The 18,774-nt window shown below is 56.3% G+C and overlaps 2 protein-coding genes across 3 annotated transcripts in view; one reads left to right on the forward strand and one right to left on the reverse strand.

Moving 5' to 3' along the window:
- LOC111141772 (regulating synaptic membrane exocytosis 4) overlaps positions 1–11,977 on the forward strand; it is a 58,747-nt gene extending 46,770 nt beyond the window's left edge. Inside the window, exons 3-6 of one of the 2 annotated variants that reach the window (XM_022494577.1) lie at positions 6,761–6,873; positions 7,112–7,213; positions 7,699–7,838; positions 10,330–11,977. In XM_022494577.1, the coding sequence (XP_022350285.1) occupies positions 6,761–6,873; positions 7,112–7,213; positions 7,699–7,838; positions 10,330–10,548 (574 nt within the window). In that variant the 3' untranslated portion in view covers positions 10,549–11,977. The remainder of the gene's footprint in view (positions 1–6,760; positions 6,874–7,111; positions 7,214–7,698; positions 7,839–10,329) is intronic. The other variant, XM_022494579.1, reaches the window with a different exon arrangement.
- Positions 11,978–15,744: 3,767 nt separating this feature from the next.
- The window catches only part of LOC111141319 (potassium two pore domain channel subfamily K member 15), a 4,216-nt gene continuing 1,186 nt past the window's right edge, over positions 15,745–18,774 (reverse strand). Inside the window, exon 2 of the mRNA XM_022493778.1 lies at positions 15,745–16,454. Within this exon, the coding sequence (XP_022349486.1) occupies positions 15,745–16,454 (710 nt within the window). The remainder of the gene's footprint in view (positions 16,455–18,774) is intronic.

Consider the following 18,774-nt stretch of genomic DNA (forward strand, 5'->3'; position numbering starts at 1 on the left):
GATTTGAAATGCAGGAAATCTTATTTCACCATTAACACAAAATAAAAGGCCAGCGGCCCATGGGTTGTAATCCTGTTTCAGGCCTGTGCCTCTACCCATGTGGCTGGTGTGTGTCCTGTGGGGGGAACCAGCTGCTGTGGTCCTCCTCCATTTTCCCCCCATCCATCCTCCCCTCCCCACGCCCCCCCCCCCAAAACACACACACAACTCCTCAGAGCCTGGCCTTGGTCTTAGGCATTCAGATGCTGCAATTCCAAATAGGTCTGGAGTCAGAAGTGCCATGAAAGTACCATGGCGAGGGAGAAGAGGTCCTCCCAGGGCAGAGAGCAGAGGCCGCATTCATTCACCCAGCATATATCGTGTGCTGGGGCCCGTGCTGAGTACCTTGCCTGCGCCTTCTCGCTGACTCTCCCTACAACCCAGTAAAGTGATCATAGTTTAGCCCCATTGCATCCCTGAGGAAACAGCAGCTCAGAGTGGTTACAAAACTTACCCCAGGTTGCATAGCACTGGAATCCAAGGTTCTGTTTCAGGCCAGACTCCAGTCTCAGCCACTGTATTTTCCCTTTGGGACCAGCTGAAGGGTTTGACAGAGAACCTTTTTTTTTTTTTTTTTAAAGATTTTATTTATTTATTTGACAGAGATCACAAGTAGGCAGAGAAGCAGGCAGAGAGAGAGAGGAGGAAGCAGGCTCCCCGCTGAGCAGAGAGCCCGACGTGGGGCTCGATCCCAGGACCCTGGGATCATGACCTGAGCCGAAAGCAGAGGCTTTAACCCACTGAGCCACCCAGGCACCCCTGGCAGAGAACATTTATTGAGTTCCTACTACATACAAGACATGGTTCAAGAACTGGCATGTGTATGGTATTTAATTCAGCAGACTCTCTCCCACCCCTTTGCGAATGGACCCTATGAGCAGAGATTTTTGAAACTTTTAAAGCTGACACAGCACGGGCACCCATGGGTGGCATCACTGCACACTGTCCAAGAGGGAGGTGGGAGTGGTCTTGTGTGCACATGAGACAATTTAAGCACAGAGATGCCAGCAGCTTGCCAGAGATCACAGAGCAAGCAGGCGACCAGTGACTAGAACCAGCTTGGACTTTTGTCCTCTGCCTTTTGTCTTACTCCAGGGAAGACCCCGAGGTGAAGTGAGATCTCTGATACAGTCGACCCTCAGGCCAGCAGGAACCTGCCACTATCCCTTCTTCCTTCCTCCAACCCCATGGAGGATGTGATAACCCGTTCAGGGCTTCTGGGGCATCTGCCTGGTTCCTTGGCAGCCGGTGAGGCACCCTGGGATGGGAAATCAGGCAGCCGCCCAGATATTATAAACAATTACCGCTAATTACCAGGCCTGCCAGTTCCCCATTGTCTGCTCACAATCCCACCAGGAACTGAGGAGCAGACAATGGTGATGTTGGAGGGAACTTTCAATTTCAGGCTGCAGAAGCCTCGCTCTGCCTGGGAGGCTGGGCCTTTCGGTGACTTGGAGCTCAAGAGGCACCACTATTTCTTGGGCTTCTGGAGCCCAGATTCTCCTTACAAAGGGAGCCTGGAACCCACAGATGGCCGGGAGCACGGGGTGAGAGAGAGACAGGGCCGAGGAGGAAGGCGCATGTCACCAGTCGTGAGAGTCTGGGTCTTAGCTTTGATGTTAATTAAGGATCTTTGCAAGAATAATAGATACACATTTCTATCCCTCGATATTTAAGTTGTTTCCCCCAGACTCTCTCTGTGAGACTGTTGCATAATTGCTGAGATAATAGATTCAGAAGCCGGACTGCTTGGATTCAGCACTCCTCTGCCTGTCTTGGTTTGGCCCTCTCTCGGGTGTGCCAGGAACATATGCTTCTCTTGGGCTTGGAGGGACACACACAGCCTGAGTGACAGGTTCACGTGACCAGACACCACGCAGCCATTTCTGCAAAGCATCATGCCCTTTTCTTAGCTCCGCCCAAGAGGAAGGATGGGCACAAGTCCCCTCTGCTTTCAGATGCCTCTGGCCTGTGTGGGGGTTCCCAATGGGTCTCAGCACTACCAGCCCCGTCCAGGGACCCAGGCCTTCCCTGAGGACCCTCCAGCATCCCTGCTCTCCCCTCCTCCCTGACTTCCGCTGCTCTCTGGGGCTGGGGAGTTGCCGTGTATCTGGGGACAGGACAGTCTGGTTTTTGCACGTTATCCCTCTACGTCTGTTTCTTCTTGGATTTGCAACTCAGAGGCCAAGAATCTGACCAGCTTGTTCATTGCCTTCTACTGGTTCATCACTTATCTGAGGCTGTTGCCTGAATGGAAGAGGGCGGCAGGGATGGTAGGAGATCACGAGAAGGAAAAATAGTCAGGCTACAGTGTCAAATTATCATTCTGCCATCAAGCCTGCCAATAACTTGAGTAGAGAGAGAAGTTCCTGGCATGCCACTCAGGTGCCGCCCATGGGTGAGAGAGCAGCATGAGCAGCGAGGCCTGGGGGGCTGGTTTGGGGCTCTTGGGGAGGGCCGCGCACAGGGCTCCGTCCTCATGACTTTCAGTCTCTGGGATTCTCTTTTCTTGTTTCCCGGAGAGTTTTTGTGTGAGCTTGGGTCAGGTGTCTAAGCCATGGATCCGTCAGCTCTGCCCAGGGGAGAGGGGCCCTGTATTTAAGTAAAGCCAGTTACCATAACCGGCCTCTTTAATCGATGGCTGAATGACAGCATCCGTTTCTGGTTCATGTCAATTTCAGGGCAGGTGTTTCTGGTCGTTGGGCCCAGGCTCCCTTTTTCTTGTGGCCTCACCGTCATTAGGGTCCCTGATGGGGGAGGAGAGAATGTATATGAGGTTCCGAATTGTGGTAAAATACACAAGATACCAACATTGTAACAGTTTTTCTCATTGAAGTAGAGATGACACAGGGTTACATTGGTTTCAGACGTACAACATAGCGATGGGACAACTCCACCTGGGACTTATGGTTCCATAGCTGGAAACCTGAGCCACCCCCTCTCCTTCACCCATCATTATACCTTTTTTTTTTTTTTTTTTTTTTTTTTAAAGAGAGGAGGGGTTTTGGGGAGAGACAGAGGGAGATGATCTTAAGCAGGCTCCTCGTCCAGCACAGGGCTCAGTCTCACGACCCTGAGACCATGACCTGAGCCAAAATCAGGAGTCAGACACTTCACTGGCTAAGCCACCCAGGCGCTCCTGTCATAACGATTTTTAAGTGTGTTGGTTCGGTGGCATTAAGTAGTCACATTGTGCGACCATCACCACCGTCCACCTCCAGAACTCTTCATCTTGTTAAAGTGAACTCTGTCCCAGAAAACCTAAACTCTTTATTTTTCCCTCCCACCCACCCTGGGAATCGTCCTTCAGTCTCTGAATTTGACTGTTCGAATATCTCCTACCAGTGGAAACATCTAGTGTTTACCCTTTTGCGACTGACTTATTTTGTTTAGCATGACATCTTCAAGACTCATCATTACAAATTTTACACATTTGTAAAATGTGTCACAATGTCTCTCCTTGCTCAGGCTGAATAATAATGTGTTGTATGTATAGACCCTTCGTCCTCTGATGGACACTTGGGTTGTCTCCACCTTCTGGCTAGTGCAGATGATGCTTCCATGAACAAGGGTGTACAAATGTGTCTCAGACACCCTGCCTTCAATTTCCTTGGCATACGCCCAGAAGTGGAATTGCTGGATCATATGGTAATTCTATTTTTAATTTTTTGAGGAACTGCCATCCTGTTTTACAGAGCGGTTGTACCATTTTACATTCCCACCAACAGTGCAAAGGATTCTAATTTCCCCACATCCTTGCCAACACTTGTTATTTTGTTTTCTTAATTTTATTTTGTTTTTGATAGTAGCCATTTCAATGGGTGTGAGATGGCATCCTGTGAGCCCTGGCAGGTTTGGTTTGGTTTTGTTTTGTCTCTATAATGCCAATGCCTGTCTTCAGCTCTGATTGCTGAGGCGTTCATTTCAAAGAGGCAAACAAATTTGTCAGCCACACAGAGCCGGGCCACCTCCTCCACGGTTGAGGCTCTTTTGTTTTAGAGATCTTGACTGATTTCGGTAACTGACCATTTGGGCCACTTGTCTTTTCTCTTCCCGTGCTTTAAATTCCTGCTCTTATGTTTTAAATTCACCACTAAAGAGTGAGCCCTGAACCCCTAGGCGCCCACCCTGGACCCCCACGAAAGCAGAACCCCTGGTCCGTGTGCTCTCTCGCGCCCACTTCCCCCTTCCCACGACCACACTGTGTGGTCCCAGGTGTGCTGTGCAGTTTCCCAGGTCTTGTAGGTAATAAGCCTTTATTTCTCCAAAGTTTCCTGGTAATTGTTGCTTACAACAACAAAGATCCCTGGTGATTGATGTATCTTGCCATCTTAGTAAGAACCACAAAGGTTGGTCCAGTCCTCACACTGGTTTAGAGAGGGGGGAGGTCTGTGGCAGGCACGCGGGGGCCCAGGTGAGTGCTCCAGACATTTCTAGCCTAGGGTGTTACTGTCCTTAGGCTGAGATTGGCACAACAGACGGCATGGCAGACGGCCCTGGAAGGAGCCTGTACCCCTTCAGCTCACAGGGGCCACACTTGGTTACAAGGCTGGGAGACAGACTGAAATGTCTCTCCCGAAAGAAGAGATGAGGAGAGCCTTCACCACACTCAGGCATACCGGGCTTCTGGGAGCTCACCCCACATCCTGGGACCAGTCCTGGACAAGGGGAGGGTGTTGTATGCCGTGGCAGCCGCCTGAAAGGTGTCTTCCACAGGCTGACTTGGGTTCTAACTCTGCCTCTCCACCCTCTTACTGTGTGACCGTAGACAAGTGGCTTTCCCTCGCTGAGCCCCAGCGTCCTTGATGTTAGCTCAATAAAATCATGCCTGTTTCCCTAGAACCACTGCAGAAGTCACACCAGAGGGTATGGCCCATGAGGACAGGAATTGATAAGCCCTGGAGCCCTGAGGGGTACTGGCACATAGTAAGCCCTCAGGACTGGGGTACCCAGCCCGAAGTAGGTGGGTCGGGGACTGGGTGTGTCTCAGTATATTGTCCTCTTTGGTCATTTCTTCAGCAGCAACACATTTCCCCCAGCAAAATGGTGGGTTCCTAGTGTACAGGGAAAGGCACCTTGTCTCTCAGGAAAGGCACCGGTGCTTCAGAAGCAGGAGGGGGCATGTGTGTGGAGTGCATCCCCAAGCCCCACCTTCCTTGGAAGCTCTTGGAAGCTCATCTTGCTCCTTCAGGTTGAGATCCCAGCAGGTTTCCAAAGAGGGGAAGCTTTGGTTGGCGGGGGTGGGGGGTGCTCTCGGGCAGTGAACCAAGCGTGCTGTGCCCCCAAGGCCCCAAAGCAGTTTCCTCCTTCTGCTCAGGGACCTCCCTGGCTGCTGCTGGGCAACCTGCCACACCATAGGCACTTGTTAAAAGTCCACTAGTGTTCTTGGGACCTGCCCAGGTGGAAAGTCACCAGGGCTTGGCCTTGGAAGTGTTATATTCAAGTGCTGACTCCCTAGGAGCTCTGTGGCTTTAGGCGGAGCAGGACTTCCTCCTCTTCATCTGAATAGTGATGGTAAATCTGAGCCACCAACCTCTTGGGGTTGGAGTGAGGGTCAGATGAGGAAGTGGGCTGCCAGTGCTTTGCTTCTAAAGATAACAGTACTCATCTCATTTAATACAACAGACCTAGGAAATGGGAACATTATTATTCCCATTTCAGAAATAAGAGAGAAAAACTATAATTAAAATGGGCTGAAGCAAAATAATAATAATTTGTAATAATAATAGTTGTTATTGACTTATGTAACCAGAAAAGAGATGAAGTATCTTGCTACAGATAGAGCTTGACCCAGGAGCTCATGCAAGGCCTTCTGCCTATCTGATGGTTTCCTCCTTTGGGTTCCAGATGGTAGCGAGATGGCTCCAGTCTTCTAAGGTTCGAGTCTGGTGGGAAAAGGGAGCTTCTCACTCCCCACAGTTCACGGGAAGCTTCCTAACTAGATTCCTATGGCCTGAATTGGGCCATGCACAGCTCTCTGAACCAGCACTGGCCAAGGGAAGGAATGTACTGATCGGCCAGGCTGAGCTCACACCTGGGCCCTGGGGCCTGCTCTGCTCTGTTCCATGGGAATTGGTGCCTTGGGGATGGGGGCTCTTCAAAGAAGATTTGAGGTCTCATTCCCAACAGAAAGGGCAGTGGCCTTTGGGCAGCCCCTTAGCAGCAACAAATACAGGTTGCTGAGGCTGAGCCACGGGTCCTTTGCATCTCAAATTATCAGGTGCGGACAGGTCTGCTGGGGCTCTTGTTAAAAGGCAGACTGATTCAGCAGGTAGTGGTGGAGTGGGGTGCAGATCTGTTCCTGATTAGCTCCTGGGCACTGCTGCTGGTCCCTGCACCGCACAGTGAGCATCGTGGCACCAAGCCACGGGAGCCAGGCACTGACAGCATCACCTCCCACGTGTCCTACAACCACCCCAAGAGGCAGGTATCATCAGACCCATTTCACGGAGGTGGAGCCTGAGGCTTGGTGAGGGCAGGTGAGGGGATGGTACAGGACACAGAAGCTAAGAACTAGAATTTTGAAGTTGATGTGGAGATGTTAGGACCATGAACGTGGAAGGAGGGAGAGAGAGAATAGAGGTCTGCCGGCGGCCGGGCGGTGGATATGGGCAGAATCCCTGGGGACTGAGAGGAGCTCTGGAGGTGAGTGCCTGAGTCATCAGAGCCCCCAGTCAGAGCTGGGGAGGACATTTGGTTTTGTCGCCTCCTTCCTTCTCAGCCTTAACTACGGGGGCGTGTGCCTGGCGTCCGACGCACAGTTCAGCGACTTCCTTGGAAGCATGGGGCCGGCGCAGTTTGTGGGCCGCCAGACCCTGGCCACCACGCCCATGGGTGAGTGCCCCAAGACCTGTTCCAGGTCTTTCCCCCACTCCCTCTACCTTGGCTGCATCCGCTGAGCACTCAGCTTAGAGCCCGGTCCCACCTGCCAGGCCCTCAAGCGGTTGGAGTTGTTTCTGGTCTTGTTTGGGCTGGGAGCAGGGGAAGGGGTTTCATCTCTAGAGAGGAGGGGCTGAACCCTTGGGCGAGCTTCTAAGTTACCTCCAGTCGCTTTGCTTGGGGCCTCTTGCAGGGGACGTGGAGATCGGCTTGCAGGAGCGGAATGGCCAGCTCGAAGTGGACATCATCCAGGCTCGGGGACTGACGGCCAAGCCAGGCTCCAAGACACTGCCAGGTGTGGGGACTGCCCTTCTTTCTGCAAGGCAGGGGTGGACGTCGGGGAGGAGGTCCTGAAGAGTATTTGGGTCGAGAAGAGAGAAAATTGGGCCCAACTACAAGGGGACCCCTTTGTCCCAACTCCATGACTCACATGGGACTAGTGGTTTAGGGTTTGTTCTGAGGACACACTTATTGACCTTATTGGTTTCCTCCACTGGTTTGAGCTTCTGGAGGACAGCCTTGGCACAGTCAGGCTGAGCAGATGTGTCCGTGTTGAGTGTGGAAGCTGGGGAAGGGGCAAGCAAATCAGGGACTGAGAGAAGGAAGAGGTCAGTGCAGGCAACTGCCCAACGCAGGCTGCACCCCCCCTGTGGCTACCTACCCAAACCTCAGAGCGGGGCAGTCCAACCCCCAGCAGTGACTAGGCAGTGTCCCTCTGTTGTGCCATGGGCCCACCGTTTGGGGCCCGATTGGAAGTTACCTCCCGGCCTCTATCCTCAGCGGCCTACATCAAGGCCTACCTGCTGGAGAACGGCGTCTGCATTGCCAAGAAGAAGACCAAAGTTGCTCGCAAGTCACTGGACCCTCTGTATAACCAGGTGCTGCTGTTTCCTGAGAGCCCCCAGGGCAAAGTCCTGCAGGTGAGGGGCCCTGGGGCAGGGGTGTGTGTGCAATTCCTGAGGGAGGGGGGAGCGCTCCTGGGAGGAGGGAAGGGGGGGGTGGCAGCTGGAGGGAGTGGAGCCCTGTGGTTGGTCTGAGCGCCACAGTACAGCTTGGAGCAGGTTCCTTTCTGAGCCTCAGCCACTTCCTCTGTAAGATGGGGGGAGGTGGAGGGGGGTGCCTGTGTTACCTCCAGGGAACATCACTGTGACAGTTGACGTGTGTAGTTTGTGCAAGAGAAGTGTAAGTCTGGCCTATAGGGAGCGTGCTGCGTGGCTGCTGCCATCGTTCTTGTTGTTCACGTCAACATGGCCGGCTCTGGAAGCCGGGGCTTGGCCTGGAACACAGAGATCATCCGCTGGGAGGCAGTGAGGGGCCAGAGAAGCGAGCCGTCTCCTGGTCGTTAGGAGGTCCTCGGGCAGACTCGGAGGAGGAATTGGAAGTAACCGCCCATCGCGGGCGTCGGCGGGGCCCAGGTCGGACGCCTGTGGGAACCATGTGTCCACTGTCTCAGGGCCGCCGCTTAGGCACCTCAAGCTGGTGCCTCCCTGCCTGCTTCTAACCGGGGCAGGCAGAGCAAACGAGGGCAGGCCCGGGGCGCTCCAAGTGGCCGAGGCAGTGGGACTTCCGCCCAACTGGGAAGCCCAGGGCCTGTCTGGGGCAGGATTTTTCAACGTGAGGGTTAAGACCCATCTGAGCGGAGAAATCCGTGTAGTGGCTCTCAACGCGTTGGTTTGCTTGTTTGCTTAATGGCCTGGACTGAGAAAGGAAACATTTATTGTTCTTCGGGAGACAAGTGGTCACTGGTGAGGCACTTGGTTCCTTTGGGAATCCCGCGTCTGCACCCCATGACGCTGTGAAGCTCTTACTCTATGTCCCTGTCAGAAAAGCTTGGGGAAAGTCTTCCAGCCTAGAGGCACGTAAATACAACGTCAAACCCCAGAAGACCACCCAGGGGCCACAATCTGGTCCGCTAGAGGAAGCTCGTGCCTTCTGGCCTGGGTGTCTTCAGAGAAGCCCCGGAGAACGGAGGACGCCCTGCCTGGGATGTGGAGGGCGCGGGGTGACAGACAGCCTAAGGGGTCCTTGCTGCGGAGCGCTCTGACTGCCACCAGAGCAGGACAGACCCACCGGCACCATACTCGAGATCCAAATGCTAGTTGTGGTAGTGTGCGAGGGCCGCCGTGGCAAAGTGCCACCGCCTGGGTGGCTCACACAATAGAAATTGCTCACGGTTCTGGAGCTAGGAGCCCAAGACCAAGGTATTTGGTTTCTTCCAAGACCTCTCTTTGGCCTGCAGACGGCCGCCTCCCCTCTGTGGGTCCTCGCGTGGTCTTTTTGCTCCGTACACGTGCACCCCTGTGGCCTCTCCACGTGTCCTGGTCTCTTACAACTCCAGTGGGACTGGATTAGGGTCACCCTAATGGCCTCATTTGAATCTAAGGTCCTGTCTCCAAATCACGGTCGCACTCTGGGGGCTAGGGCTTCAACATGAATTTGGGGGGAACACAGCTGAGCCCACAACTCCAGTTTAAAATGAACCCATGCATGCACTAGAGGTGGGCTCCTGCTCAGCTGCCCAGGGGGCTACCTCGGGCAAGTGATTTAGCTTCTCCCAGTTGAAACAACTGAAATGGGCGTTTTTGTAGAGTTGTTGGGAAGATGGCCTCTAAGGCCAGTATCACCTTGGGGCAGTCCGACACCGCGCATGGTGGCATGGGCTCACACTGTTCTCATCTCCCCCCTCCCGTGTGCTAGAGGAGCTGCTAAGAGTTCACAGGGAACTTTCACATCCGCTCCTCTGATCCTTACCCGCGAGGTAAACTGGGGGTGATTTCATTTAGAAACAAGAACTCGGAGACGCCGGGATGTTAGATGCCTTGCCCGAACCATTAAGCCAGGACTGGGATCGGGACCTACGTGTGTCTGAGCCTGGAAGCCGTGCGTGCGTTCCCACAGGCTCTGTGGGGTGGCTGAGCCGGCCCACCTTCAGAGAGGGCACGGGACCTGAGCACAGGAACCCCCCAGCTGGCTGCCCCAAGACAGTGTGTAAACCACACAGCAGGGAAGGCACTGCAGAAAGGAGGCTGTTGGACACAGGGAAGGGCATCGTCAGCCACTTATAAAAACTTTGTTTCACGTGGGGGGTTTCCAAGGATCTGGAAGCAGAGCGCCTGGAGGGGGTTGTAGCGGGGACCAGGCAGGGGACTCCCCATGTAGGGTCAACCCTCAAGGCTTGGCATCCAAGGTGGAGGAGGGTGCAGAAGGTGGAGTGGAGAGGGCTGGATGGGAGGTAGGGAGGCAGGAAGCCAGTCGTCCAGGCGAACAGTAACGGTGGCACCAGAGCCAGGAAAACGCAGTCAGGCTCGAGCCAGGACTCAGAGGTGCAGGCGTGGGGGTGACCTGGAGTCTGGTTCTGGGCCTGTTAGCAGCCCTGGCAGGGTCTGACCCACGGTGTCTCTTGCCCCGCAGGTGATCGTGTGGGGAAACTATGGGCGGATGGAGCGGAAGCAGTTCATGGGTGTGGCCCGTGTGCTACTGGAGGAGCTGGACTTGACCACCCTAGCCGTGGGCTGGTACAAGCTCTTCCCCACCTCCTCCATGGTGGACCCGGCTGCGGGGCCCCTGCTCCGGCAGGCGTCCCAGTTGTCCCTCGAGAGCACCGTGGGGCCCTGTGGCGAGCGATCTTAGGGCCGGGGTGGGAGGGGCTCCCTGACAAGGCCTGGAGAACGCCCAGCCCCAACCTGGGACCCCAGGCCCAGGGGCACATTGAACAGAGGAGGATGGGGTTCTCCCCCACAGTGGGGAAGCAGAATGGGGAAACCTGCCCCCCAGGGCCCCTCCTCACCCACTCTTTGCCTCCTATCCCCTGAGACCTTCCCTCTCCCAACGGGATTGGCTGCACTTTTGACTTGGCCGGTTCTTGCCCTGGTGGATGTGGCTGCATTCCGGAGAAAGGAGAGACTGAGGTGGCAGAGCAAACCATCCTCCTGTCCCAGACACTGTCCGACTGCTCCCCCCTTTCGCCTCCTCGGAAGCTCGCTGCCCGGAGCCAAGTCCAGAACCCAGCGGCCATCTCCATGGTGCCAATTACCAGCAAGTGTCTTTCCTGCGGCACCGGGTTCAGGCAGCTACTCCTGCCCCAGAGCCGATGGGGCGGGCTTGCAAGGATCCGGAGCCAGCTCCGGGGGGCCCAGAGCCTCCCGCTTGATGAGGAGCTTGGCCTCCCTCCGCCTGCCCGTGGAAGGAGCTTTGCCGCAGCCTGTCTGAGTCCATCTGTCTGTCCCTTCCTGCCTGCCCCTCTTCCGGTGGCTCTAGGAATTGGGGTCCAGCAGGGACCAAAGGAAAGGAGGCAGTGCCCTGGGCCTGGCACAGACCCCCAGGGTGTCCTCTGTGGACTGCAACAAGCTCGTTTGAAAATGGCGGACTGGGAAGGACTGGGTGGTCTGCGTTTTGGTGAAGGGGCTGCGGGACCCTGATTTCTGAGAACCCCAAATCCAGAGAGCTCACTGCCTCTGAATTTTGGAGATGCTGGATTGGAGAGGGAGTCCGAGTAAAGTCGGGATTGGGACTGGTGGTGCCAAGGCAAGGGTTTCTCAAATAGGAGAATCCCTCCTCGTTGGATGAGGTCAAAGGTCTTCTTGTCTACGCCTCTGCCTCCAGGCTAGGGGTCTGGGGAGGCAACAGAGCTTCCCTGTTTTAGTCTTTTTAAACAAACCATCCTATACTAAGGGCAGAACCCACTGCCCTGGCCTCAACTACCTTGGCTCACGAGTGTAAGAATTGGGAGATTCCTTCTCAAGCAGGTCTGGGTAGCTGCCTTCCTGGCCCGGCCCTCCCCGAGGCCTACGGAAGCCCTTTTGCATGCTGGGAGGACACAGGCTGGCCCCTCTTTATAGAAGCACATTTCTGCCACCTCCCCCTGGGAGGCACCCAGCAGCCCACCACCCCTCATTACCCAGTCCCTGCTGTGTAGGGCGTAGTCCAAGTTAGCTGGGTAGACTTAGTGTTCCAGGCCCCGGGGCCTGTTCTTAGCTTGCATATAGACCTTACAGAGCTCCAGGACAGGGGTGGAGAGGAGACGGCGGTCTCCCTGCTGGTCTGGGTCTGGGCCTGGGCCTGGGCCTGGGCCTGGAGCCTGGGTCGTGGGAGGCCAGCCAGCCATTCTTCCCCTTCCCTCCCCCTACCCCCAGGGTTGTAGCTGGAGCTGCCCCTTCTACTCAGATGTTCTGATGTATTATCCTTGATACAGGTTTTATTTGTGAAGCACTCCTGAGGGTTGTGGGCCTCGGTGGAAGGGTCTGGGCTCCGTTGGACGGACGAGGTCGTCTTCCACCCGGAGGCCCAGCTGTGTTCAGTCCCGCCTTCTCCTTGGCCTCACTCTAGGCTGTGGACCAGGCGATTTCTTCCACCCGGAACCCCTTCCCTCCCCTCCCCGCCCTCCCCTCCTCTCTCTGCCCATTTAAGCCCTGGGGAGCCTTTAACGTTCTGGAAGAGTTATCTTGCCTCCATGGAGCTTCCCATGCTGCACTGGGAAGGGGAGACGGAGATGCCCCTTTCTTTTCTGGATGAGCTCTCCCGAGCTTCCTGGGATTGTGCTGGGTGGAATCCCAAGGCTGGGGCAGGAGGCCACCAGGGCCCTGGAGGGCCTCCCATCTGAGGCTCGGAATCAGCCCCTCCCCTGTTTTTTTTTTTTAACCAGTGTGATTTCTCCGCTGTTCGTTTATTACTCACCATTTGGAATATTTTGAGCCAGGAGAGCGCCTTCTCTCTCCAGCTGTCACTGCTCGGGTTGTTCAGGAGTAGCTTTTCAAAGACGGGGCAGAGCCTGGCTGTCCCACATAGAGGGCGAGAGGGCTCGGTGCCGCCCCACCCCCCACCAGGCCAGAGCCTACCCTCCGGGGTCTGCACAGCCTTTATAAAGAGAGAACGCGCTCCAAAGCAATAACAACATCTGGGGGTGGTCACCGAGGGCCCCCCTCACTGACTTTCTTGTTTGTTCTGTGAAATCTCAGTTCACCTTCGGGTGGGGTGGGGTGGGGCTGGAGCCCTGTTTCTTTGTCTAATTGTTGTGAGCACGTGCCCTGCTTCCAAGGGGCTCTGACCATTTGGTGCGGGAACCACTGTCTGTCCTCACCAAGAGATGGGGTTTTGGGGGAGGGGGTGACGGTTCTCAGTGTTAGCTTGTCCCCACTGCTGCCTGACCCTCGGCGCACTCACACTCCACCTGGAGAGGAGCAGAGACGGGGCCCCATAGAAGTTTGGGAGCCGCGTGCTAGGGGCTGATTCTTTTCTCAATCACTGGGCCAAAAGTCACACGCAGGGGTACTGTGGGAGGAAGTCTTCATTTCCCTTTGCCAGAATCCGCTTTTCATACAGATGGGAAAGGGCCTTTGGGACCATTAGTGAAGTCCATTTTACAGAGGAGGACTGAGGCCAGGCGAGGCCTGCCTCTGGGATCACCTGGGAATTCAATGACACCCCCTAACCTGGGTCTCCTCCAACCCCAGGCTGAGCTGGAGCCAGAATGGGACCAAGTGAGGCCGCCATTTCACACAACACTTCCTCCTCCCTTCTCTCTGTAGAACCTCTCAGTGGCCCAGAAAAGATGGGCACCCTGTAGCCCCTCTGAGAGGTGAGGCAATTAAAGCCCGGAATCAGGAAGTGACTTGCCCAAGACCCCTCAACAAATGATCCATGGGGACAGAACAGGGGCTCTGTCCTGCTTCGCTCCTTCCTGGGACCTGACGCCACTGACCAGGCAGGTCTGCCATGATAAGTATTTGTGGCCTTTAAGTCCTGGGCCACCCAGCCCTGCCTGGTTCCATCTCCGAGGGCCCGGGTTTGGGGGAGAGAGTTGCCATAGAGACTTAGCTCTCCTGGGGTCTGGTCCAGCTGACTTCTGGTACACGGATCTGGTCTAAGCCTTGGAGTCTGTCTGGGCAGAGGCTCCCGCTGCAGGAGGGGCCATAGCCCCATAGGACCAACCTGAGGGATGTGAGAAGCACCACTTCCTGCCTGGGGCTGGTTGCGAGCGAGGGGGCCGTGGTACACCGCATGTGAAGCCTCCCGACGCCTTCAGATGTAACGATACCTGACCTTCCTGTTGTGCTTCTCAGACTTTTGCTTTCAAAGTGCTTTGACGTCAAGCACACACTCCCAAGAGCCCCTGGGCAGTAGAGTGGGCCAGTATTATCAGCCCACGTTAGCGACGAGGGAGCTGAGGCCCGGGGAGGGAAGGCATCGGCTAAGGTCCTACTGTGGGGCCATGGCTGCGCCGGGACTAGAACTCAGTTCTCCAGCACTGGAGAGCTATAGGAGGTGAGGCAGATCGTGTAGGGGGTGGTTACACACTTTACAAGCTGATTCACCATCCAGTTCCTTAAACCAGGAGCTCCTGGGCACCGTTCAGTGTCGAGAGGCGGCGCTGAGCAACCCCCCCCCCCTTGGAGCACAGCTGTTGCGTCAGGCAAGGCCACCTGCATTTATTTATTGAGCAGCAGCGCTGTGCCGGGCCCAGGGGACCGAGCCCCCTCCCGCTCCCCAGTAATGATCCCCTTGGCTCTTCGGGAGGGCCCCCTGTCTGTATAGCAGCACTTCAGAGTGGACGGAAAGCCACCATGTCTGACTCACACGCCCTGTGGGGGAGGCGGACTGTGCCCATCGCACTCCCAGCGATGAGGAGTGGCACTTTGTGAGGGCAAAGTGGAGACTTGAACCCGGGGCCTCAGGCAGCACATCTTGAATCCTTTCACTCCACGGCTGCCTCCTAAGAGGGTGGCCGGGAGGCCGGACCTCGGTCCTCAGGCTGGGGGCCTTTCCATCTGCCCGCTTTTCCCTCACTCCCTCTCCGGGAGCAGGAGCTGCTCGGGATTTTGGGGAGGGAGGGTTTCCGGGGCCCCTGGGTGGGTGTGGGTCACGTTGCATTGTGTTCATGACCATGTAGCTCATGTTGAAAATTAAAGTTTTTGGCTTTTCTAACCTGGCTCGCTCTGCTTTGTGGTGAGAGTTCTGTCTGGGAAGCCAGGGGTAGTTGGTGTGTAAAGGAGCGGATGCTGTGGGATGCCAGCACGCCCCACCGTGGGCGCGGAACCTTCTAGAGATGCATGGCGGCTGGGGCGGGGGGTGGCGGATTCCAGTCCTATTACAGAGCTGGAAACTGAAGCCCAGGTAGGAGATGACGTTCCCCAAGGTCACATGATGGGCAGGTCCCAGACGACGGCTCTTCCCACAGCAGGATGCTGCGTCCAGGTGCCCCAGGGGTGCGGGGGCTGCCAGCAAGGCCCCCCTCATCCTGAGGTGGCATGGCCAAGGATGAAGAGCAGCAGATGAGGAGGAGGGGAGGGGATGCTGCATTCACACATGGGCCAATTCCACTCTACACCAAACAGCGGGAGAATGAACAATCATTTAAATAGTAGGGATTTGCCCACTCCTCCCCACTGCACAGATGTTTCCCTGCCGTCCATCGGATCCCCGTGCTGCTGGTGCTGTAAGCGGCTGGCCTCACTGTTGATTCCAGTGCTGAAGGTCGCCCATCTCCCCCGAAACACAGAAAACCTGCCTGTTCTCACAACAGAAAAATGGCCCCCTGTTCCCACTCCAGAGGGCGGGCTGGTGGAGAGCCTCACCTGGGGGGGGGGAGGGGGGGGGGCTGATGTGGCCACGCCTTCCTGAAACAATTTGAACCACAAGGGATTTGGGCCTACAGGGCGACTGAAGCGTGGCCCTCGTGCTTATGGTGCTGCTTTAGGGGCTGGCCACAAAAGGGAAGGACAGACTGCCCGTGGCTGAAGACGGCCTGGAGGCCATAGCCCTTAACCCCTCTCCGAGCTCTGGGGAGGGTGCACTGACAGGTGACCCCGGGCCCAGGCCAGAGCTGGGCTGTCAGATGGACTTCCGCCGGGCCGGGAGCCTGCCCGCCCCGCCGCTGCCCACAGCCCCAGGACTGGAGGGGGGCGAGAAGCCCAGGTTGTCGCGGGCCCCGATCTGCAGCTGGTGCACGCGCGAGGACACGGAGGTGGAGCCCCGGGCGCGGGTGGGGCGGCGGGGCGGGGAGCGGCCGCGGCTCTCGGGCGCCCCCAGGCGGAGCAGGCTGGAGCTGCGGGCGGCGCGCTCGGGAGCCTCGGTGTTGGCCGCCAGGAAGCGCAGGACCACGAGGTTGAGGAAGGCGCCGATGACCGTGAGCCCCAGGAGGATATAGAGGAAGCTGAAGGCCACGTAGGGCGGCTTCCTCTGCAGCGCCTCGTCGCTCTGCAGCGCCACGAAGTCGCCGAAGCCTATGGTGGTGAGGGTGATGAAGCAGTAGTAGTAAGCGTGGAAGAAGGTCCAGCCCTCGAAGTGCGCGAAGGCGGCGGCCCCGAGGGCCAGGGTGGTGGCGCATACCAGCAGCCCGGCCACTACCATGTTCTCGGTGGACACGCGTGGCCGCGGCAGCCCCAGGCAGCGCTTGGCCGCCAGCAGGAGGCGCCGCACCAGCGCATTCAGTCGCTCGCCCAGGCTCTGGAAGGTGACCAGCGTCAGGGGGATGCCCAGGAGCGCATAGAACATGCAGAAGACCTTGCCCGAGTCTGTGCCTGGCGCGGCGTGGCCGTACCCTGGAGGGAGAGCAGAGGGTGGGGGGTGGGGGTGAGCGCCGGCCACGGCCGCCCTGCCCGGGCTCCCTCCTCAGCCCTGGAGCCCGTGTAGCATCTTGAAGTACGGCTTCTAACTAGGCCATCCCCGCCTTTGAACCCTTGCGTGGCTATCCCTAATCGCCCCAAACGGTAAACAACCCACCGACCCTCAGCCAGGGAAGGGCAAACGGCCTGAGGTCCATCCACACAGCGCGGTTCTGTTCAGAACAGAGAGGCATGAGCTAGGGTTACCTGCTGCCGCAAAGGATGGCTCTCAGTTGCATTAGGCAGAGTGAAGGAGGCCAAGCTCAAAAGACAACATACTGCATGGTTGCACTGAAATGACATTCTGCAAATATTTTGGCACAACTATGGGGACAGAGAGCAGATCTGTAGTTGCCAGTCCTGGTGGCTGGAGGAAGGGTAACCAGAAAGAGGCAAGACAAATTTGGGGGTGATGGAAGCCTACCATGTCTTGGTGGTGGCTGCAGTTGCCTGACAGGCCTTCATTTGTCAAAAGTCGTAGAAGGCTGCTACACTGGAAAATGGTGCATTTCATTGTGTAAGTTACGCCTTGATTTAAAAATAAAGCAAAATCTTCCAAGGTGCCCCAGTACCCACAGGAGAAAGTATCCACCCGTTCTCTCGCGGTGTTCTAGCTCAGTGATCCAACTCCCCTCCCACCTGTCCAGCCTCACCCCGTGTTGCTTCCCCAACCCACGTGTCCCACCTCCTCATGCCTCTTCTCATGGTTTTTCCTCCCCTGGACTGCCCTCCACCCTGCCCCCCGGTCCACTTCTCCTTCCCACATCCTGCTCCAAGCCAGCCCTTGCTAAGCCCTTCTTCAGTCTGGTGTAGCACATGTTCTCTGTCGTAGGGGGACCTATGCGCCACTGGGCGTCCTTGAATCCTGGACCACTGTGCCATCGCCGGGGAATGAGCATTCCTAGAGAGAGGAGCGAAAACTTTCTTGGTATTCTCAAAGGGGCCCACAACCCAGGAAAAGTCAGGTGGACCTTCCCCTCAAAGAACACCCCTCCTCTAGCAGATGGACACCACCTGCCAAAATGGAAACACGCAAATAAATACACAAACCCTGGAACCATGCCATGCCACAGGGAGCAAGTCAGTCCCTCCCACACACGCGGGCAAAGTGAGGGAGGCACGTGGGTCATCACCAAAGCATCGCTGCTCGTGGTGAAAACTGGACAAGCTAAGTGCCCATGGAAAGGGGGATGCACAGCAGTGGCTCCAACCGGGGGTAGTTTTGTCCCTGATGGGGACATCTGCCTGTGTCTAGAGACACCTCTTGTCACAAGTGGGAGGCAGTGGCTGTGTGCTACCGGCATCTATGGGGTGGAGGTCACCAATGCTGCTAACCATCCCACAGTGCTGGGTTATCCAGTCCAGCAGGTGGATAATGCCAAGGTGAAGATACGGCTTTCAAGCAACCCAATGCAGGGTCAAGAGACTCACGACCCTAAGATCAAAACCTGAGCTGAGATCAAGAGTTCGACACTTAACTGACTGAGCAACCCAGGCGCCCCACGGTGGCACAGCTTTTTAGGGATTTTTTTTTTAATCACCAAAAAATATGCCGTGAAAAAAGGCAAGAGGCCAAACAGCGTGTACAGCCTAAGATCCCCTGCCGGCTCTCTGCAAGGAGGGCTTACGCAGCCCCGAACACACGGCGCAAGCTGGCGCCCCCAGGTGGCCAGAAAAGGCAAAACTCTGGCTATTTCCACTGTAGGTCTCTTTCCCAGGCTCCCAGATGCCAGCCAGGAACCGGCAGCAGAGAAGACCAAACCGAGCTCCAGAGGTCTCCAGATAGCGTGAGGGTGGGCAGAAGGGGTGGATGGGGTCCCTCCCACTGGGCACGGCAACAGAGAGTCTTGGGCTGAGCCCAGATAGGGAAGCAGGGGTGCCCGTGTTGACAGGAGAGGGCATAAAGGGCTGAATGGGAGCTGGGCCCACAGCTGGCAAACAATGAATTGTTATTACTAATTAATAGTGCCTATTTAGCCTCAGGCACCACGCCAGGCATTTTACACACTTGACCTCATTTAAACCTGGCAACCACCCAGTAAGGGAGCAAGAACTGCATTTGCAGTGGAGAAAACTAGGGCTCAGAGAGGTACATCCAATTGCCAGAGAAATAGGAGGCAAAAGAGATGAGAACAGAACTCTGGGCTAGGTGACTGTAGAACTCAGGCTTTTAACCCACAGCTCACATCCACTTGCAAGGACATTATGGAAAAACTTTCTCCAGTGCTTGGACCTCCAGAGTGGTGATCCAAACTCT

The sequence above is a fragment of the Enhydra lutris genome, unplaced genomic scaffold (genome assembly GCF_002288905.1).
Source record: "Enhydra lutris kenyoni isolate GAN:26980312 unplaced genomic scaffold, ASM228890v2 scaffoldscaffold6, whole genome shotgun sequence".
NCBI classification, from domain to species: domain Eukaryota; kingdom Metazoa; phylum Chordata; class Mammalia; order Carnivora; family Mustelidae; genus Enhydra; species Enhydra lutris.